The 23,653-nt window shown below is 45.9% G+C and overlaps 1 protein-coding gene across 4 annotated transcripts in view; it reads left to right on the top strand.

Annotated features, from left to right (window-relative positions):
* Positions 1–10,177, top strand: part of cadpsa (Ca2+-dependent activator protein for secretion a) — a 580,082-nt gene extending 569,905 nt beyond the window's left edge. For all 4 annotated transcript variants that reach the window (XM_078543642.1, XM_078543641.1, XM_078543639.1 and 1 more), the window contains one exon: positions 8,912–10,177. In XM_078543642.1, the coding sequence (XP_078399768.1) occupies positions 8,912–9,091 (180 nt within the window). In that variant the 3' untranslated portion in view covers positions 9,092–10,177. The remainder of the gene's footprint in view (positions 1–8,911) is intronic.
* Positions 10,178–23,653: the final 13,476 nt, after the last annotated feature.

Raw genomic sequence — 23,653 nt, 5'->3', positions numbered from 1 at the left:
TGAAACATATAAGATCCTGAGGAGACTTGACAGGGTGAATGCTGAGGGTATGTTTCCCCTTGTGGGGGAGTCTAGAACCAGGGGGCACAATTTAAAAATTAGGGGTGTCTTCCATTTAAGAATGAGATGAGGAGTAGTTTTTTTTTCTCAGTCATTAGTCTGTGGAATTCTCTTCCCCAGAGAACGACAGAGGCTGGGTCATTGAATATATTCAAGGCTGAGGTAGATAGATTTTTGATTGACAACAGAGTCAAGGGTTATGGGGCAGAAAGGTAAGTGAAGTTGAGGCCACAATCAGGTCAGCCATGATCTCATCAAATAGCTTGAGGAGGCTTGACAGGCCAAATGGCCTACTCCTACTCAATTCTTGTGTTCTTGTAATGGTGAATTAACAAAAGTAGATAAGAGAAGTAAACGTGGGGGAACGTCTAGGCAACAGTGACCATAATATAATATGTAGAAGTGGCACAGTTTCAGAGGTTTCCACAAGCACCAACAAACCAACAACAACAATATGAACTGCCAGTTCTGTGGACATCCATTCCAATCCCACACCTGACTCTTTATTCATGAGAGGACCCACAGAAGATGATGAAATTGTTTAGAGCTTGGACACACTCAAACAATGAGTTGTCTACAATGACCAAAATATGCTTTAAGATGATGATGGAGAAGTGCATAAGTATGATGAAAATCGGGTTAACAGATTGGAAAAAAGCTGATTTTCAGGAACTAAGACTAGGGGAAAAATTTTCCTCCATCGGGGGAGGGGTTTTGCGGTGGCGGGCGGAGTGTCCCCAATTGGGGCCGCGCCGCCATTTTACATGGGTGGGCCAATTAAGGCCTACCCAGCGTGACGCTCGCCCGGAAGCGCTGAGCGCTCCCTGTGTGGGCCAGGGGGGGATTCCCTGAGTCGGGGCCTGTGTCCTTTCACGCATGTCCCTCAGGGAGATCAGTTTGATATTTAAAAATTGAAATAAAGTAATTAAGAATTTTTAAAACATGTCCCCTCATGTGACACTGTCACTTGAGCTGGGACACGTTAAAGAACTATTTTAAAATTTCTTATTGAATTTTAAAACACTTCATGAAACCTCATCCCATCCGTGAGGTTTCATGAACAATGCGAAGGCTGCCTGGGCTCTTCGCCTGTCCGCCAATATTCAGGTTGGACAGGCAGCTCATTTAATTGCTTAAATTAGTTTTTAACAGGCCTTAATAGGCCTTTGACAGTTCAGTGGGCGCACAGCCGACTCGCCAAACTGGAAATCTAAATGACACACGGTGACGTTGGGACACCCGCCCAACATCACCGTGCGTCATTTTACGTGCCGGCGAGCAGGCTCCGCCTCCACTTGCCAACCGGAAAATTCAGCCCTAGAACTTGGGAAAATAAAATGGCAACAATATCAGTGACTTGGAACAACAGTGGCAAATATTTAAAATGGTGTTCAACAGAGTACAGGAAAAATATATTCATCTGAACGGAAGAAACAAACTAAACATTTGTGTGAATCTATGTATGAATAAAGAACAATTGAGGGTTAGGAACTAAGCAAAAACTAAGTACATAGGCAGCAGAGGAGTACATGATAAGAGAAAATACGAAGAGATTAGGTGGGAAGTCAAAAAAACAATTGGGAAAACAAAGAGGAACTATGAAATTAAATTATTAAGGACCATAAAATGAAATTGTTAAATATTTTACAGGTACATCAATAAAAAGAGGATGGCTATGATAGGAATAGGACCAATCAGGGATAGACATAACAATACCAAAGGTAACAATAGAGAGATGGCAGAAACATTAAATAATTATTTTGCTTGAAAAGCAGCTCATATTTTCCAATTACAAAAACACAAGAACAAAAGAACTAAGAGTAGGTGTAGGCCATTTGGCCCCTCAAGCATTCTCCACTATTTAATAAGATCATGTCTGATCTGATTGTGGCCTCAACTCCACTTACCTTTCTGCCCCTATAACCCTTGACTATTTATGTGCGAAACAGAGTAGGTAGACATAACATTAAATGATGAGATAAGTGAAAAGGTAAGTGCATTTAATAAACTGAATCATCTCAAAGAGGTTAAAGCCCCTTTTCCAGATGGGTTTCATCCACATATTTTAAAATAATCTATGGAAGACATAGCAGAGGCATTACTACTCATATTTAATAATTCTTTAGAAAAGGGTGTAGTGCCAGAGGGCTGATGGATAGCTAATATAATTCTTATATTTAAGAAGGTGAACAGAACACGTCCACGGAATAATAAACAAGTCAGCTTAACATCAGCGGTAGGAAAAATAACGGAATCCCTACCAAGGGAGAGAGTAGAAGAACCTCCAGAAAAGACCAATATAATATTCAGCATAGATTTCAAAAGGAAAAATCATACTTGACCAACCTTACTGAATTTCTGAGGAGGTAACAGAGAGAGTAGACAAGGTAATGCATTAGCTATTATTTATCTGGATTTTCTATAATTATTTCCCATAATAGACTAATGAATAAGGTCAGCGGATGTGGGGACAAGGGGCAGAATGGATTGCTAGCTGGCTTCAAGACAGAAAGCAAAGAGTGGGAGTAAAGGGTAGTTATTTGGCAGAAGGTGGGAAGTGACGTTTCACAAGGTCAGAGCAGGGACCGCTGCTGTTCACAATTTTCATTAATGATTTGGACTTTGGAATCCAAAATACAATTCCTAAATTTGTGGATGACACCATTTTGCCGAGGGGGTATAATGCATAATGGGTAAATAATTGGCAGATGAAGTTCTGCATATATAAATGTCAGGTAGTACATTTTGGTTGGAAGAATAAGGAGAATGTTTATTATTTCGAGGGTACAAGTCTAGTTGGGGTAGGGGAACAAAGACATCTTGGAGTACAAATATACCAATCACTAAAAGTTGTCCCACAGCTTAGAAAGGTAATTTAAAAAGCAAACCAAGCACTAGGCTTTATTTCTAGAGGGTACAATGCAAAAGTGGGGAAGTTATGCTAAACTTGTATCGAGCCTTGATTAGATAATACTTAGAGAACAGTCTGCATAAAGTTGGCACATTACAAAAAAGATATAGAGGCATTAGAAAAGATCCAGAGAAGATTTACAAGATGATCCCAAAAATGCGTGGGTATCCCATACTAGGAAAGGATTGACAGCCTGGGTCCCTTTGCTCTTGGAAAAACCAGGTCAAGGGGGGAGGGGTACCTAGTAGAGGTCTTTAAAATTATGAAAGGTTTTGATAGAGTGGGTTTAGAAAAAATGTTTCTTCTTTTGGGGAAAAGCAGTGCATGAGGGATCCACAGTCTAGGAAGATTGGGGTGGTCTGACCTTGGATCTGGCTTCTTCCATGTTCCCAGAGTACAGAACTCTCATGTACTGGTCCCAGACCTTTCCCAGTACATCCATTTTCTAGAACTCCTAGTGCTGCCAAACCTTGAGACCCACCAGTCTTAATATTTCCCACCCAATTCTATGGCACCCCAGAAGCCCTTCCAATGCCTACAAATTTGGAAGATGTCATTTCTGACAAATCACCCTACTCCATCTAAATCTTTCAAATCTTTCTACAGTGCTGCCAGAGCACACAAGTCTTCCCAGCCTAGTTTGACACATCGCAGAAATTCCTGTTCTGCCAAATGCAAAGAAAACCCCTCTATTCTTAAACATCACAATGTCCCAGCCCTGATTATTCTCAGCATCCCACACCAAGGTGCTTCTAAGTTGCAGTACTCTTTACCCAACTATACAAGCCCAGGACATCCCCCATTGCTGCCCAACCAGAGGTGGTGCTCCTAATTTTGCTAGGACAAAATTATATTTTTATATTTTTTAAGCCCACATTAGCTGGCAGCTCAGTCACACAACACCAATCTTGACACCTAAAACAATTTAATTCACTAATTCAAAAACTTCTTAATTTTCTTTGTAAATGGCTATATGAAAAACTGTTGGTTTGTTGGTATTTAAAGCTTGGAAATTTTTTTTTCTTTCCTCCTTGTTTCTTCTTTGCATTCCTCCATCATTTCTGTTTCTTTCACCTTGCATTCAATTTCTCATCTTCTTAACACACTTCTGTCTGTCTCTCACCTCCTTCTCTTCTGTCTTTTTCATCTTCTTATCGGACTCTTCACTTCTTTCTGTATCTCCACCCCTTTTCATTTTTTGTCTTTTCCACTTCTTTCTCTTATGTCTATTTCTGCCGACACCTTTGCTTTCATTTTCTTCCCTTTTGTTTCTTTCCTCTTTCACTCCACTTCCGGTTCTTTTTTTCTGGTCACCTACTTCCCTTTGTATGTGTTTTACCTTCTATGTCTCTTTCTCATTCCTTTATGTCTAGTCCTTCCCCCCCTGTCTATCTGACTACTCATTCCCTTTTCCCTACATCTTTAATTCTTTCCTTTTGCATCTTCTCTTCTGTTTCTCTCTTCCACTTGTATGTGTAATTCTCCTCTTTCCTGCTTGTGTCTCCTTTTTTCTCTCTTCTCTCCTTTCCTTATCCTTTCCCTCGCTTCCTTTTTTCTACCTTATTAATTCCTTTTATAGCTTGAAGTTTTTCTCTTTCTCCATTCTATTCATTTTTGGTACACTTTTCTCCTATCCTCTCCCCATCTAATGCTTCTCTCTTTTCTCTCTCTTTTGATTCTCCCTTTCCATGTTCTGTCTTAACTCCCTCCCAGTTTGTTCCGTGTTTCTCTTTTCTGTTCCTTACCCTCCTCTATTTCGCGCCTCCACTTTCCTACTTGCCCTTTTCTTAACTTTTCTGTTGCGTGCAATATGGGGAAACTGTGGGTTGAAGGAGTCCAGATACCAGATGGAAGCAGGCAAGACTGATGGTCATTGAATCTATGGCCAATGAAATTGCTGTTGAGAGTGGGCTCTGAAAAAGCATGCTGAATGTACAGAAGTGAATAACAACACTACAGCACTGGTCAGAGTGGAGCAATCAGCCCGGGGTCAGTAAACCCCAATCCATGCATGTGCTGAATGACTTTCCTACAAGGCAAAAAGCCACACTTTATAAATAGACCTATTTCTGAGCTGCTTTGCATTGTGGTTCTTATTGATCACTATCGATGTCCCTCTTCCTGGTGAACAACAATGCAAGTTTCTTGTTATTCAGGCAGCTACTAGATTGCAACTTGACAAGTTTGCAATAAGTCATGACAGGATGTCTACCTCTAGGACACCTCTCGCACTCCGAAATGTTGAAGCATGTCCAGTACTTACCTGAAACTACTGCATCCACCTGTTTATCCCCAGCTTTCAAAAAGTACAAATTGAGTGCATAGGTAAACAAATACATAATAATCAAAATAATTGATTTATATTGGACACAGAACATTGAACAAAATTGCAGAATTTGATCTTCAAAACATCTATGAAAATTTTATTCTGCCATTTAATAAAAATGTAATATGATCATAAATAAGTTGCCCTCACAATAATGCCATGCGTTTTAGGGCATAACACCCAATTATTATAAAACTGTGTGCTCCTTGACTCACCACAAGCAACCTCACAGCAGATCTACAGTTATATCATTTAATAATTTTCAATAGATTGGAACAAACGTTTCAAGGTCAGTATTACCTGTAGAATTCAGTTTGTAAAAATAGGTTAAAATCACTGTGCAATATTAAAAATTATTGCATTCATGTGCAATTCTTCTCTCTGCTGTTACATTATAGGTATTAGCTCATTTAAAATAAACATGTAATGCCTTCATCGAAGACTGTCACATAAACCCATTAATGTGTACCGTATGAATATCACACAATGCAATTTCGAAACAAAAGACTCTGCAAAGGCTATTCCTGCTGAAACATCTCTCAGAAGATTCTTAATGCCCAACCAGAATCAAATTCAGCCTTAACTGGTGTTTGAGCATCCCTTTCCTCAAGTTTCACCAGATCTTGGCTAGGCTGCCGGATAAACACTGCCAGGAAAAGCTGACACAACTGGCTAAGTTCAATTATTGATGAGAATACAGTGAGACTGACTTAAACTTCAAACTAAAAGGAGAAGATAACAAATGAATAGGTTACTGGCACAAAATTGCAAGGTCACTTGGTGTTAAATCTTTTGGAGCCCAAGTCTGCTTAAATTCAAACATCATTTAGATTCAGTACTGAACTCCTTAAAATAAAGGCCAGCAATCCATAAGTTTTAAAATACAGACCATAAGTTTGTTGTGGCAGTAACGAGGTATTTAATCAGCCTATTGATGAAGGTGCTGTCTTTTCTACCTAATCTTTACCGGTACATTTCCTTTTGTTTTCTCTTCTTAAAAGTCTCCCCATAACATATGCAGTTCCCTAGGGAAATAGAGGAGTTGAGGGTGAGCTGTGTGTCTCAATTGACCCATTTTAATTTGGACATCCTAACATTAAACAAAGCTACTGAGAAAAATAGGTATTAATTGAAAGATACTAGGGGCCTCTATCCCAATTGTTGAATAGTGTCTATACCTGATGGATGCCAACTGGATAGAGTAAGGTTGATCCCTCTGAGAAGGGCACATTAGTCTTTCTCTGTCTTCAATGATGGTAAAGTCCAATTGCAGATTAAGTTTACAGCATATAAAATGTGCCCAAAGTGTTCTGCTTTATGGTTCAAATTTTCTTAGTATACAATGGAAGGACTTTGTTTGACCTGTTTGTGAGATCCAGATGCAAGCCATATTTGTGGCAAAAATGGGGATAAGTGGCAGGGCAGAGGGTTTCATCCTACATAGCACTCTGAAAGGAGAATCATAACTGTTTCCCAATGCCTTTTTATGAAGACCTGAATTAAACAGGTGAGAGTGAGTGGACCTGGTATGTGGCATGACACTTGGATTTCTAGGCCATTCAAGATGCTGGCAGACCACAAACTGCACTGCATGAGTCCTTCCATAAAGCTAAATGCAGATTCTATCATTCAGTGGACGAAGCAACTGAGACATAGGACAAAAGAGTTTCATGACAGTACTGGAAAGTTGGATATAAAAAGAGGTATTTCTATATCCAGCACTTGGTGCTATCTTAATTAAGTTACATAATGACAAGTAGCTGCTACTGAAGTTCCAGAAGTCCAGTTGGTGGAACCACCATTCAATTGCTTATAGTATGTGTCCCCACTGTGGACAAGAATGTATTCACACATTTTATTGTGCATTGTGCTTCTTGCCTGTTCCTTGTGCAGAATTTGTGGTATGCTTGTTAATGACTAACTAGTGACTATCGCCTTTGGGCTTGGTTTGGGGTCAAGGTGACTCCAAGAGAAAATTCCAGGCAATGGAATTGCAGTCAACTATAGCAAACTCTACTTAATACGTGAGCCGGACAGATTCGCAGTATTCCAGTGAAATTTTGATGATTGAAAAGCCAATCCAACTCATTAACGAAACCTCAGACAGGATCTTCTGGTCGACAAGCGGGGGGTGGGGCCTGCTCGCCGACACGTAAAATGATGCGGGATGACATTGGGTGGAACTCCCGACATCACCCCACGTCATTTCCATTTTCAGGTCGGCGGGGGCACAGCCGAGTCAGCTGCTCGCCCGCTGACCTGCCAACGGCCTATTGAGGCCATTGAAAAACTAACTAAAGCCATTAATGACCTGCCTGTCCAGCCTTAAGGTTGGCGGGCAGGCCGGGAGCCCTGGCGGGCTTTGGAAAAAGCATGAAACCTCATCCACAGGTGGGATGAGGTTTCATGAGGGTATTTAAATTTTTATTAAAGGTTTCAATAAAAGTTTTGGAAAAGTCCCAACTCATGTGACAGTGTCACGTGATGGGACATCAGGAAATTTTTTTTATCATTTGTATTACAAATTTTAATTCTAAGCCGATCTCCCTGAGGCAGCACTTAGCCTCAGAGAGATCTGCGCGCTCTTTCATGTGCATGCGCGAAAGAGCACACTCCCGCTGAGGGAATTCCCCGCCCACCCACACAGGGAGCACATAGCGCTTCCGAGCGGACGTCACGCTGGGTGGGCCTTAATTGGCCCACCCACGTAAAATGGCGGCACGCCCCTGATTGGGGGCGCCGATCGGAGACGCGCCCACCCGCTCCCGCACTTCTCCCCCCCGACGGGGGCAAAGTTTTTCCCCTAAATAACTAGACATGCCATTGGGAGCTGGGATTCAGAAACTAAAACAAAGAGCTGGGAGCAAGTTGTCCACTTGCCATTTCTGATGCAAATATTTCATAGGAAAATGCTGGAGAAAATAATCTGGTGTACCTATCATGGGAAGAAGTAATATATTTCACCTATGTACGAATTTCCTGTGGATATTTGCATGATGGAACCTTATATTTCCTTTTCTTGATTCCATCACTTTTTGCAGTGCTTAATGAAAAATGTGCCCAAGTTGAATTAAATTATCTCTAGGAGCACAATGTTTTGCATAATAAATTACATTAATATTTAGATTTGTATCCTACCTAACTCCTGAGTAGCTTGTGGATGTGTACAGGCAGGAACATTAAAACTCTTTGCAACACCCCTGGTGCCACAAACACTGTGTTGGCACTTCTGTTTACACTAGGTATGGGGATATCCTTTTAAATTAGCATTGAAGCAGTGGTAAGTAAGTATGTAGTAAGTTTAAGTTCAATATTAACCCAGATATTTAAAATTAAGACATTTATATTTTTACCATTCAGTGAGAAACATCTTTAGGACTCATTTTATGTAAGCATCTTGGTTATGTAAACATCTTGGTCATACTTTATAGCATTTAAGATAATGCAATGCTTAAGATTAAGTTCACTGTATGAAGATGATTATAACTGCCATTGTGTGTTTTTAAAATTACTGTGCATTGTCCAGAATAGTATAAGTAAAGAATTATTCTTGACATATAATGATGCTTCTGCCAGTTAATAGAATCACGGCCTATATCTTTGGACTCTTGTAGAAAGCTTATCGAGACTTCCGGCTACAGGGAGTACTGGATTCAACCTTGAACAGTAAGACCTATGAGACAATTCGGAACAGACTGACTGTAGAAGAAGCCACAGCAAGTGTTTCTGAAGGTGGTGGTCTCCAAGGGATTACAATGAAGGACAGTGATGAAGAAGATGAGGAGGAAGATTAGATCACAGTTAGATTTAGAGGCTAAATTTTGACATAGCCTGTTAACAAATGCATGTACCACTCTGTTATTCAGTTAGCCACAATAGGATCTTGTTTTTCAACTCCATGTAATTGAAATGAGGGAACTGTTATCAGTCAGATTGAAATTTTAGCTGTGTGAAAAATTTAGCACTTATTTAAACCGTTTATTTCTACATTAATTTCTATATGTTCATAAGCAATATGGAGTAATCATTGTTTGATAATGTTAAGTGAGATATGTAGGAATATTGCTAGGTGTGTCCCTGTTAAATGCAGAACCTATTTGGCGCTTCATCAATGTAATGTATATATATATATCTTGATGGTAAAATGTTGTGGAGATGAGTGAGTTAGGTAATTTTATTTATTTATTTATATTTCTTTACTGGCTGCCAACTGCTTAAAAAGAAAATGTCCTTGTATTAGCGTGATATATAAGTTTTATTAATAACCCTAATACATTTTTGTTTGACATTCATTTTTCATTCTTGTGTATTTTCTTGCTAAATTCCTCCTTGGATGCATTTCTATATATGCAGAAGAGGCATGCAGAAGAAGGTGTTGCAATAGTCTTATTTTAAGATGCTTTCTGAATTGAGTTTATCCTTTGCCATTTATGGAAATGGTACATTTATACCCAGATTAAAAACACCCAGTCCTATATATAAAGGAAGTATTATGCAATGTATATGGGATAATCCTAATGAATTATCTCCACAAATCAAAAATGTATTCAATTTGTTCATCTATCTTTTTATCTTAAGCCACAAAGTTGAATTTAAATGCTCTCTACTGAACAACTTTCTTTTCAAATGCTTTATTTGAGTAATGTGAGATATCTTCACTTTGTTTCTCCATTTTTTTCATGCACTTTGTTTCAGTCGGTCTCTTGTATATATAATGCTGTATAATGCATGACAAAGGGATTTCATTTTCCTCCAAAAGCTATTAGTTTCTGTGTGAAGTAGCTGGTGGTGGAACAATCCATCTTGCTTTGGCCTTATAAAAGCCCACAGCTGTAACATGGAAAACTCTGGATTCTTAGTAAATTAATTGTACAAACATCTATCACTTGTGTTTTTTTAAAGTGTCTTATAAAAATATACTATTCTATACTATCACAATGTCCTTACACAATATTTTTTGCTGTGAGCACAAAATTGGGGATTAAACTACAATCGAAAGTACCGGGGGAATACTGAGTTCAAGCCAATTTATCACTATCATGTTTAAAAGCTATTGTGAGTAATGACCTACCAAATCTTATTTTGGAATAACACCAGCTATGGGTGAAGGTTCTGTGTCAACATTTACAAAAACTACTGAAGCATTTCACTTCAGAGCAATACTGTACATTTGAGTTTACTAGGTCTTGGGCAAAGATGATCATGAAATTCACCTTTAGGTTCTGTTTCACCCAGTATTAAACATCTAGGAAATTCACTACAAAATGATCAATCAACCATTACATTGCAAAATGGAACCTAGAGCATCTGTATAAACATGTATATCACAAATGTATAAAATTAATTTATGACCTTTTCTGCAAGTACGTTCAATATCTGAGACAAATTTTCATGCGTCGCCAACGCGGGTTTATTACAGTTAGTAATAACTTGATATTTTAGATTGCTATTATGGCATCCAGGCTCTCAAAGCTCAACTACTCATCTGTTTGTCATGCACAATTACAATTGGCGGAATTTTCCCAGATTTGCACTAAGTGCGGTAGCGGGCAGATAAAATGTCGTTTTACCCGCCAGCCGCAATGGAGAGTTTTCACACCGTATCGTCCCAAACCCACCACATAATTTATGCAGTCCCAGGAAATGCGCTGTTTCCATGGTGAGCGGGCTCTTATTCGCCTGCCCACCATCAACCCGCCACTGCATTCATGCCGGGCACAATATTTAAATTCCAGCTGCAAGCACACATCTCAGTGCTTTCAGACCACCACTGCTGTGCAGAAGACATGGCCCTGAAGCTGAAGAAGACTGCAGCCCCCAGGTTCAGCGATGCGTCCCTCGAGCGCCTTTTGGATGCCATGGAGGACCTTCTTCAGAGCTCTGAAGAAGAGTCATACAGACTCGAAACGTCACGTCTGTTTCTCTCTCCACAGATGGTGTCGGATCTGCTGAGTTTTTCCAGCATTTTCTGTTTTTGTTTCAGCAACAGCACTAACCTGGCTTGGGAGGCCTTACAAAAGACGACAGCCATCCTGTGCTGCAAGAGGATGCATGATCTCCTCTGTTCCGCCAGGGTAAGTCACTCTTCTTGTCACCCTCAACTCACACTCACAAACCCATCACACATCCACAGGGCCCTCACTCACTGCTGGTTCAAGGGACATCGCCATTCACTCTCTCACACTCACAGTCATGGTCCTCATCTTATCCATGGGACCACGCACCACCCGCATAGGCCAGGTATACTTATCATCTGGACTGGCAGGTGTCCTGCTTACACTCTCCATCTCTATTCATGCAGGATAAGCTGGAACACAACAAGAGAGAGAGGTTGCAGACCATTGGCGGATTAAATCAAGGTCCTCACGGACTCTGAAAATAGCCATCCAGCTGGCTGGCGATGATCTAGACCGGTCCTGTTCTGATGGTGAGGTCGGCGGTGCACTACCAAGTGAGGATCCAGCAGTGCAAAATCCATCAGACAACCATGCTGTGAGGGATGTGTCCCATTTCACAGGCCACTGCCATGCACTAATTACCTCCCCTTGCTTTTGCAGTGTGCATCTGCCAAACAGCCAATGGAATCCACAACCCCGTTGCAGTCAAGCCCCGAAGAAGAGGAATCTGGAGGCACCCTCCCTGAAGTCCAGTCACAGCGCCCATAGACACCCTCCACCAGCACAGAGACACACACCTTGGTAGGACCTGGCTTTAGAATAACCCCGGGATCACAATCTGGTGAGCACATTGCACCGTCCGATCCACAGCAGGTGGAGGCAGGGACTTCCCAGGTTTCTGGCACTCAGAGGACTGCTGGAGGCCAGATCTTTGCTGAGTCAGGTGACGAGCCTCTGGACTTGGTCATGTCACAGTTGCTGGAGCTGCAAAGGCAAGCTCGGGAATGTCCGGAAGGGCTGTCCGTTGCACCCCTCAGATTGCAAAGCATGATGGAGGAGTCCGTCCGCCTTCAGCCTGAGGTGATAGCACCGGCATTGCAACTCACCGAGGTCAATATTGGTACGATGGCAGCCGCCATGAAGACCTTGGTCCAGGACTTCACTCCTGTGCTTCTGCACTGCTGCGTGGGCTCAACTCCATCGCTGATGCTGTCGTTGGCCTCCAACGGTCTGTACGCAAGAGGAGTGGCAGAGCAGCATGATCTCACTCCAGCTACCCCTTCTCCTCAAGGAGTCAGCCGGGGGCCCCCAAGCACCCAGAGGGAAGAGGATCAGAAGGTGCACACTCTGGGCCCATCCATCCAGGTGACTCAGAGAGTGACCGGCCCATCCAACTCCCCTCTTCCTGTGACCTCAGCAGCTCCAGCTTCACAGACCGAGGAGGGTGCCACTGCCACACAGCAGGACCCTGAAAGTAGGCCGGGGCCTTCCAAGTCTTGGCCCTCCAGAGAACGCCTGCCAAGGTCATTACAGACAGCACATCACAGTCAGCAGGCTGCTCCCACTCCACTGTGGATGTCCGGGGAGCAACAAAATGTAGCAGCAAGGTTAGGAAAGATAAGGAGAATTAGTTGCACAGCCTGTGCAAGGGTGTTAATCACTTGCACGTACTGTTCACTATTGTCAATAAACTGCCAAGAATGTCTCCCTCCCTGTGGTTCCTTGTTCTGATGAGCAGTGTTCTTGTCACTCAGAGGTGAAACCTTTCTGCACAAGATAAAAGGCAGGTATCTCAGTCCGGAGCCTCTTCCCTGTGCTCTGTGTAGCCTCCAGACCAAAGTGATAGTTCGGCCTCACACTCCCTGGGCACGTTACTGATGCCTGTACCTTGGCGATGCTGGTCATTGCTGCCAGAATGTAGTGGGCAGGCACCACAGACTTCTCTCATTTTCTCGTTGTGCTCTCAGCACCTTTAAGGAGGGGCTGGCCCCCATCACACCAGCATCTGTGACCAGTGATGCTGTGCTCCAGCTCCTGAAGGGCTCAGGTGCTAAAGGCGGACACAGGATCAGACGTTTCTAAAATTTCATGACTGTGTCTCTATGAAATGACCCTGATCACAGAGCGCAAGTGATCTGCCCTTGGCCAGACAGGAGTCAGACCTCCTCAGATGCTATGTGAAGATTTATGGTGTCTCCTCACTGCATGTTGTCCTGCAATCGAGCGACTATTAGGGTCTCCACTGTGTCTCCGTGACAAAGCATTCTCACCAAGAGTATTCGCGCTGCCATAAGCCAGACTGGAGTCAAACGTTCACAGATGCAATGTGAGGAACTATGGTGTCTCCTCACTGCATGTCGTCATCATCCTTCACAAATCTAGCAGCTACGAGGGCCTCCCGAGTGCGCCTGCCTCGTCTGGCCAGTGTGAGGGCCTCATCCCCGTTCATTGCCGCCTTCGAGGGTCTCCTCACCTTCAACCTGGTCAGCGTCCTCCTGATCAGGGGAGACGTGCAGCTCCTCCATCTCCTCCTCAGCCAGCTCATCTCCCCGTTGGAGCGCCAGGTTGTAAAGGGCGCAGCAGACAATGACGATGCACGACACCCTCTGGGGACTGTATTGCAGGGCTCCACCAGACCGGTCCAGGCACCAGAGCCCCATCTTCAGCATCCCAATGGGCTGCTCCACCAAGTTGCGAGCTGCAGCATGAGCCTCATTATACCGTCACTCTGCTGCAGTCTAAGACCGCCACACGGGTGTCATCAGCCATGGTCTCTGCACGTAGCCCTTGTCCCCGAGGAGCCATCCCTGCAGCTTCTGTGAACCTGGAAGACTCCAGGGATCTGTGACCGACTGAGGATGTAGGAGTTGTGCACACTTCCTGGAAACCGTGTGCAGACCTGCAGGATGTGTTTCTGGTGGTCACACACCAGCCGCACATTGAGCGAATATGCTGTTGACATAGTTGACCGTGTGTTGTGACGTAGAACAGAATGCCATATGAGTGCAGTTGATCGCACCCTGCATCTGTGGGAAACCTGAGATTTGGGCAAATCCAATTGCTCTTGCATCCTGGCTGTCTCGGTCCAGAGCAAAATGCACAAATGTGTGCCCTCACAAAGGTGGCATCCGTGACCTCATGGATGCATTTGTGGGTAGAGGCTTGTGAAATCCCACAGAGTTCGCCTGTGGAGCCCTGAAAGGAGCCACTGGCGTAGAAATTGAGCACCGTGGTCACTTTCACCGCCATTAGCAGTGGATGCTTTCCATGTCCCCGTGGCATCAAATCCTGCAGTAGCTGGCAGATGTGACCAACCAGTTCCCTAGACATGCGCAGTCTCCAGCGACACTGGTTCTCGGTTATCTGAAGGAATGAAAGGTGGCGTCTATAGTCCCTGGGTGTCGCTAGGCGCCATCCTGCGACGGCTCGCTGTGGCTCTTGGGCAGCGTGTCTGGAAGCCCCAGTGCCCTTCTTCCTGAGGTTGCTGCTCTGCCTCTGCACAGCCAGGAGCCTTAGTCGCTCTCTCCTCTGATGTCTTCGCACTCTGTAGGCCATCAGGCATACTGCTAGTTCACCAGGCTCCATGATCCTGATGATGTACTCCTGCAGGATGAAAGAGAGAGCACATGGTTAGCATGGCTGAACTAAGAACCTGTCCTGGTTAAGTGTGAAGGCCCCTTAATGATTCCCAGAGAGTGCTGGCCACCACTTGGATGGCCAGGTATTAGTGCGCTGCTTGGCTGCCCGAAACCCCACCACTTCCACCCCAGTCCACCCGACCGATAGATTTTTCTTTTCCCACCTATTTCCATTATTTTTAAATGTATTCCACTGATCATTTATCTATACCTTTTATGCCCTTTTAGTCTTATTTCACCCCACCCCCACTAGAGCTATCTATACCTTGCTTGTCCTGCCATCCACTCTTAATTAGCACATTCTTTTAGATAATATCACCACCTTCAACACCTCTTTGTTCTTTTGTCTGTGACATCTTTTAGTTATCTCCACCTATCACTACTTGCTTGTCCCAACAACCACCCCCCACCCCCCCCTTCTCCCCACGCCCCCCCCCCCCCCCCCCCTTAAATTAGCTTATATTTCATCCCTCTCCTATTTTTACTTAGTTCTGTTGAAGGGTCATGAGGACTCGAAACGTCAACTGTGCTCTTCTCCGCCGATGCTGCCAGACCTGCTGAGTTTTTCCAGGTATTTCTGTTTCTGTTTTTGTTTTCGATTTCCAGCATCCGCAGTTTTTTGTTTTTATATCGATTGGACTGCATGCTGTGCTCTCAGCTCAGGCACAGGCATTCTCCTAACCTGCGCTGCAAGGCTGCACTGTTATCTTGAACCATGGAGGAGACTGGTCCAAACCAGGATGCTGACATTGCAAGGGGCTGTGAGCAAAGTGACTGCTCCATGGCCAGCTTTAGCGAGGAGATTGTACAATGTGTGCAGTCGTCCAGCTGTTCTGCCGTCCACTAAAATGCTCATGACTTTGCAGTCTGTGCTAGGGGTGTGGGTGTGGTGGGGTGAAAAGTGCTGGAGCATTTGGTGGCACTTTGATGCCTCTGCATTGCTTGAGTGGGCAGAGAAGGTAGAGGCCTGACTCCAATCATATCAATGTGACTGCGCCTGAACTGTCTCAGTTGCAGAGGAATGGTCACTTTATAAAGGTTTGCTTAATGCGTGGCCACTTCCCTCGCCCACCCCACTCCCACCCCAAATGCTTGTGCACTATATTCAACGGCAGGCTCTTGGCACCCCCCCCCCCCCCCCCCCGCCCCACCCACCCAACTAGCCACCTCAACAGCGGGGCTGCACTTGCCCACTCCCCTCACAAGCCACCTCAACGACAGGGCTGCACTTGGCCCCTGCCCCCCGACAAGTCACCTCAGCGATAGCGCTGTACATGGCCCACCCCCCCAGAGTCCCTCAAGCTTGAAATCCAGCAGGCAACCCTAGCGAGCACTGCACAACGTTACTGTGTACTCACCTCCAAGTTCCCCTCAAAGTGAAGGCCGCCAAGTGCACGTCGCTTACCTGCTGTTGTGAAACACATTGACGTGCTTTCCCACCAACGTGGACGGACGATCCAGCAGGGGGGATGATTCCGGTGAGCTAGCCTGATGAAGATATGTTGATGTATTACAACGAGGTCCCTGTTGTCCGATGGCAGGAAACCCCGCCCACCGTTGTCGGGCTAAGCAGACGATCATGAACTGGTTTCCCGCCATCATAAAACCGGTCACACCATATTGTCCGCTCACGACACCGAACACACCAGATGCCGGCGGGCTTGGAAAATTCCACCCAATGTGTTGTATTGTGTGATAATTCTGATGTGAGATACACAGGAATATTGTTGGGTGTAACCCTGTGAAGTGTAGAACTTATTTCATGCTTTATCGATGTACTATAGTAATAATATGGATTTTTGGGGTGGCTTTTCTGTGTGGATTGTCCCATTCATCCTCTGGAACATTGGGAGAAATGCCACAGGGACCTTGGACTAAATACAGCAGTTTTAACAGGGCTTCCATGACTTTTACCAAGATTACAAAGGAAAATGGGAAAACTCTTGGGGAGATTCCTCTCCTATACACATTAACAGTCTTGGATTTAAGCACACACTGCCCATCACGTCTTTCCGTTGTTCTCATCAGTCATGGTTTTTTCTCACTCAATTATAATCAAATTTCTTCCAGTTCATCCTAAATTTATTCTAATCTAATTTTATAATTATATTTGCAGTCATCCACTCATTGTTCTCATACGATGCTTATCCTGCCAACTGCATGTGTGGGCGGAATCAGCCGCTCCTGTTTGCAGCAGGCGTCATGGTGGGCAGGGACAGAGAATCCAGCAGGAGGGGCAGAAATCGGTTTCACGCCGGCGTGAAATCACAGTGGGATCATCCAATGGCATCCGCCATAGCAGATTGCGAATCCCGCTGGAGGCCAGTGTGAACCAGATTTGCATCCTGCTAATGGGATGCAAAGTAGGGCCTGGCTGGTATCATTCCCCCCCATGATTTACTGTTATGCCAGCGGGAAAACACGCCAGCCCAGAACATGTCTGGGCAAGCGTGACGCGCAGAAGCCGGGCTTACCTTTAGGGCCTTACTCAGATTGCAGACATCCGAGGAGAAGAAGATGCTGGAAGCTTACAGCTATGGGACCCTGGAGGAACGCTTGCATCACACAGGGGGTGGATTCTCATGCACATGGCTCCACTGCGAAGCCTCTCAAGAGGGTGGGAGGTCTCCACGCAGCAGCCTTGACTCCGCTGAGGCTTCAGAACTTCACGGACTTCGCCATGGGCTGGTACGGGTGGTCAGCAAAGGGTGGGTGGGGGGGAAGAGGAAGCTTTCGGTGTGAATGGGAGAGGAAGGTGTACTGGAGGGGGAAGAGGGCCGGTTTGGAAGGGGGGGCACGAAGGTCTAAGGGAGGGGGTGTGAGGTTAAGGGGCAAAGGTGTTATGGGGGTGAGGTTGGGAGTGGGAGGGGAAAAGATGTCACGGGGAGTGAGGTTGGGAGGGGGAATGAGGGTGTCCAGGGGGGAGGAGGGAGTCAGGAGAGGATAAAGTGTAATGGGGGAGAATGGTGCAAGTGGGGAGGTATGTGTAATGGGTGGGGAAGATGTAAGAGTGCGAGTCCAGAGGGGGGAATGTGTCCATGGGTAAGAGGGAGTATGGGGAGGAGAAAGGTGTAAGGGTGGAGGAAGGAGTTGGGGGTTGCAATGTCCACGTGTACGTGCAAGGGAAGGGTCAGTGGAATCAATGACTGCCTCCTGGGGAGCAAACTTGGCAGGCATGGTAGGAGGGGATGGTTAGAGTAACAGGGGGCAGAGGGAGCTGCTAGGGTGGGAGGCTGAGGGTGCGACGGTATCAGTAGAAGAGGCAGTGAGGGTGATTGGTAGGGACATGGAAGTAAGCACAGACGTGCAGGGTGGAAAGGAGGAGGTCAAGGTGCTGCCCTGACATCCACATCAGGGGTGGAGACAGTCTGCGCAATGGTTGGCCCTGTTGCCTCTGGTGATTTTGCCATGCACCCTCTGGAGAGCCGTGGCCTTGAGGGCCCTGGCTTGCTTTGGTTACCCTCTTGTGTGCAAGCTGCTCCCTCTGTGGTGACAGAGAAGAGGTTGAGGGGGTCACAGGCAAATGGGACTTAGAGGGAGCAAACAGTCTCTCAGATTCCTGAGTGGATGACCCAGGAGTGTCCAGCTGCCGCACCTCCTCCCTTCAGGTGCGTAAAGGCTCCGGCCTGACTCCTTGAGGGGCAGGAGCACCTGGAGGGATGTCAAGGTGCCCTGTTTCCCCCTGGTGTTGCCACTGCAGGAACTCACCCATGGTTACTGCGATGGAGTGCAGCTCTGTGTGTATCTCCTCATTCTGCTGGACCAGGGTCTCCGCGGCGTCTGCCATCCTTCTCAAGGAGACCTCCATACACGCACATGTGAGCACCGCTTCATCAGAGAGTAGGTGGACGCACTCCTCCAACTCGCGTGCCACTCTGTTGAGGGCTTCCACTCTGCGTGATGTTCCCCCACCTTCTCCTGACTCTCCACGATGAGTTGGAAGACCGAATCCAGAGGCTTCTCATCTGACTTGGCCTGACAGATGCCTCTTCCCCCAGCAGTCCTTCGCTGCCACCAGCTCCCAGGCTGGATTGGTGACACTGGTGGACCTCCTGCGGCCAGAGCAGGCCTGGAGGTGACCTTCCATTGCTTCCAGCAGGTGCCTCAAAGAGGTGTCACCAAATTTGGGGGCTGCCGTCACCTTTGCTTTCAGGGCTGTAACCTGGAGCGGTCCTGGTCTGTAGACATAAAGTAGGCTGCACTCTGGTGTGCTTTAAATATGGCACCCGGAGCGAGGAAGCGCTGAGGTCACAGCATGGTGGGCAAATCTGAGCCCGCCCACCAGCGATTCGGCGTGTTTCCCATGAATGCATTATTAATGAGGCGGGACACACCAGGAAGCAGATGATACGGCGCGAAAACCCACCATTGTGGCCAGCGGGTAAAACATCGTTTTTCACGCTCGCTACTACACTTAGCACATATTCATCCCAGAATTGCACTTTATCTCACCATCAAGAAGAACATTCCACCTACTTTAAGGTCTTGTTTCTTCCACCTGGTCCTGTTTTTCAAAACTTAAGCTATTTTGAATTTTTTAAATTTGCTCCTGTATTTACATTTCCCCCTAACTGACATGGGTAAATTTTGGAAGGCCCAGCTGTAGAAACTCTCAATCAGCCAGCGTATGTCAGCAAATTACAAACATGCTGTCTCTGTTCAGCCCCTTGTCAACAGCTTTCCTCCTAGGTATGGGCTTCACTGACTCCAGCCCAGTCCTGTCAACAGCACCTCCATCAACTGCTCAGCCCAGCATAGCACCGTCCCCAGTGTAACAACTGCAAGTTGACTGAACAATTCACCTCTGCAATGAATCACTTAATCCTCACCGGCTTGCTCAATAATTAATTACCTCCTTCCAACAGTTTTTGGTAAGGCCCTGATGCCTTAGACACCAACTACTTTTATCATACCTCCTCAGTATTTCCCTGAATGAGACTAAGTGGCCACATCCACCAACAGCATCAAAATGAACAGGCAATCACATCCGTGAAATAAGTGTAAATGCCTGTTGTGCCACTCTAGCCAGCTCAGGACCTACACACCAGCCTGCTTGCTCCTCATTATTTCCCAGAAAAGGTGCCTTCTAATTCTAGCTTTCAAAGGAGAGGTGTCCGGATTAAAGACAGCTCTTGCCAAAACCAGTTCTGTCCTCACAACCCAGCACACAGTCAGGCCAGGTATTGTCCCAGGTATTCTCCCAGGTATTCTCCCAGGTATTCTCCCAGGTATTGTCCCAGGTATTCTCCCAGGTATTCTACTCAGGTATTCTCCCAGGTATTCTACTCAGGTATTCTTCCAGGTATTCTACTCAGGTATTCTCCCAGGTATTCTCCCAGGTATTCTACTCGAAAGTATACATTGAAAAGGTTCCGCAATACTAAGGTGATGATCTGTCCTTTCAATTTGAGATACAAATCACACATGAATTTAGTGTTCATGCTAAAAGCCCCTCAGTCTTAACGCTAGAAACTGTACGGCTCTATTTTCTGAAATATGTTCCTTGCTATTATTAATTACAAATATATTTACTACATCGTAGTGTAATACAGTGTATTAAGTCTATAATCTACAACTAACCTATTAATGCCTAGATATTACTCACCAACAGAATTTTTCCAGATCACACCCAGCCTACATCTCCAGGAATTTGCTGCTCAAACTGTCAATATGGGTGGAATTTTATGCTCCCCCCACTGCCCCCTGGGAGTGGGTTGCCAGGCGGGGCTGGCGTGGCAAGGAGGCTGTGATTGTTACTACCCCCTGCACCAACATTTCACTAGTGGTGGAGGAGATATTGGGCAGCCAGCCAGTCTGCCCGGCCTTGGGCAAATTGAAGCCCTTTAGTGGCCAGTTAATTGTCATATAAGGGCCTCTTCCCACCACCATTGATATTGTACCAGTAGTGTGTGGGGCCTAGGCCACGAGGCCAGGTTTTACCTTCTTGGGGCTGAGGCAGGGTCACTCCTATTGTAAGGGGCTGTGAGCGCCTCCACCAGTGACTGCACCATCGGCTTGACCCACACTGAAGCCCTTGCCCCCTGGCACCGCACTGAAATCCAGCCAGGAAGAAGCAATGCCTGTGCCCCCCACCCCCCATCAAATGCGCAGCTCCTCTTCCTTGATGTCCTACAGGTGATGCTCGCAAGTGCTGCGCAAGGCTGTGTGCTCCCTCCTCCGAATTCCCCTCGAAGTTCAGGTTGCCAGTGCATGGCTCTTAAAGGCAAGTCATGAAGCAGGCCATTCTGAAGTCACACCAACATGGGCGGTAAATTTGACATGGAGGTATGATTCTGGCGGGCAGGGCTTATAATTAGATGCAAATGTATTAAAATAAAAACAGAATTACCTGGAAAAACTCAGCAGGTCTGGCAGCATCGGTGGAGAAGAGTTAACGTTTCAAGTCCACATGACCCTTCAACAGAACTGAAGTATAGTTAGGAGAGGGGTGAAATATAAGCTGGTTTAAGGTGGGGGGCGGGGGGAGAGAAGTTGAGGGTGGGGTGGTTGTAGGGACAAGCAAGCAGTGATAGGAGCAGATAATCAAAAGATGTCACAGACAAAAAGATCAAAGAGGTGTTGAAGGTGGTGATATTATCTAAGAAAAGTGCTAATTAAGAATGGATGGCAGGACACTCAAGGTACAGCTCTAGTGGGGGTGGGGTGGAAAGACTGACAAGGTATTAGTTGTAGATTTAAAAATAATGGAAATAGGTGGGAAAAGAAAAATCCATATAAATTATTGGAGAAAAAAAAGGAGGGGGAAGAAACGGGGTGGGGATGGGGGGAGGGGGAGTTTAAGATCTAAAGTTGTTGAATTCAATATTCAGCCCGGAAGGCTGTAACGTGCCTAGTCGGAAGATGAGGTGCTGTTCCTCCAGTTTCCGCCAACTCCAGCATGATGCCACCACCAAACACATCTTCCCTTCACCCCCCCTGGCGGCATTCCATAGGGATCATTCCCTCCGGGACACCCTGGTCCACTCCTCCATCACCCCCTACTCCTCAAACCCCACCTATGGCACCTCCCCATGCCCACGCAGAAGATGCAACACCTGCCCCTTCACTTCCTCTCTCCTCACCGTCCAAGGGCCCAAACACTCCTTTCAAGTGAAGCAGCATTTCACTTGCATTTCCCCTAACTTAGTCTACTGCATTCGTTGCTCCCAATGCGGTCTCCTCTACATTGGAGAGACCAAACGCAAACTGGGCGACTGCTTTGCAGAACACCTGCGGTCTGTCCGCAAGAAAGACCCAAACCTCCCTGTCGCTTGCCATTTTAACACTCCACCCTGCTCTCTTGCCCACATGTCTGTCCTTGGCTTGCTGCATTGTTCCAGTGAAGCCCAACGCAAACTGGAGGAACAGCACCTCATCTTCCGACTAGGCACTTTACAGCCTTCCGGGATGAATATTGAATTCAACAACTTTAGATCTTAAACTCCACCTCCCCCCATCCCCACCCCGTTTCTTCCCCCTCCCTTTTTTTTTCAATAATTTATATAGATTTTTCTTTTCCCACCTATTTCCATTATTTTTAACTCTACAACTAATACCTTGTCAGTCTTTCCACCCCACCCCCACTAGAGCTGTACATTGAGTGTCCTGCCATCCATTCTTAATTAGCACTTTTCTTAGATAATATCACCACCTTCAACACCTCTTTGATCCTTTTGTCTGTGACATCTTTTGATTATCTGCTCCTATCACTGCTTGCTTGTCCCTACAACCACCCCACCCTCAACTTCTCTCCCCCCTGCCCCCCCACCTTAAACCAGCTTATATTTCACCCCTCTCCTAACTATACTTCAGTTCTGTTGAAGGGTCATGTGGACTCGAAACGTCAACTCTTTTCTTCTCCACCGATGCTGCCAGACCTGCTGAGTTTTTCCAGGTAATTCTGTTTTTGTTTTGGATTTCCAGCATCTGCAGTATCTTTTTGTTTTTATCTCTGTATTAAAATGATGCTCCCGCTGTGTGGCAGCAGGAAACACGGCCTGCCATTGATGGGTGGCGTGGACCATTGCAAACTGATTTCATGATGGCCTAAAACTGGTTTTTGGCCTTCTTGCCATATTGTGTCCCCACCCCCACCACCACCATCCCCCGCCCGCCAGGACTCCCGACACCAATGGGGCTGGAAAACTCCGGCCATAGTGCTAATGTCACCGGGCTTGTAATCCAGAGGCTCTGGCTAATATTTTGGGGACATGGGTTCAAATCCCAGCTGGTGGAATTTAAATTCAATTAGTAAAATCTGGAATAAAAAGCTAGTCTCAGTAAAAGTGACCATTGTTGATTGTCGTAAAAACCCAACTGGTTCACTAATGTCCCTTGGGGAAGGAAATCTGTCATTTTTACCTGGTCTGGCCTGCATATGACTCCAGACCCACAGTAATCTGGTTCACTGTTGCAGCAATGCCCACATCCCATGAAAGAATAAATTTAAAAAAACTCCTCCCTCCCTGCCATTTACCTGGATGTTCAGTTTCAACAATGATCACCGTTAGGAACTGGGTACAATCCCAGCAGTGGCCACCACTTGCTGTGGTGGTGCTGGGACTGAAGAGCTGCCAGTTGTTTGATTGGCTGAAAGCTCCTGGTCCAACAGCCACAATATCAGCTCAGGGCTTTCTGGCCATGCAGCAGTGGGCTCGCCAGGGCGGCGGGGCTAATGGAACCACCTCCTGCATGTAAAATTCCAACCTATATTACAATGCACTTTTGTAATGTTTCTCCTCCTGACTCACAGGAATGAATTTTAACCCCGCCCTCTCCCTGCCCCCAGGAGGAGTGGAACAGTGGCCCAGTGTCAGTTAAA

The sequence above is a fragment of the Cetorhinus maximus genome, chromosome 6, assembly GCF_964194155.1.
Source record: "Cetorhinus maximus chromosome 6, sCetMax3.hap1.1, whole genome shotgun sequence".
NCBI lineage: Eukaryota > Metazoa > Chordata > Chondrichthyes > Lamniformes > Cetorhinidae > Cetorhinus > Cetorhinus maximus.
The sequence above is the reverse complement of the archived record's forward strand: the minus strand, read 5'-3'. Positions and strand labels throughout refer to the sequence as shown.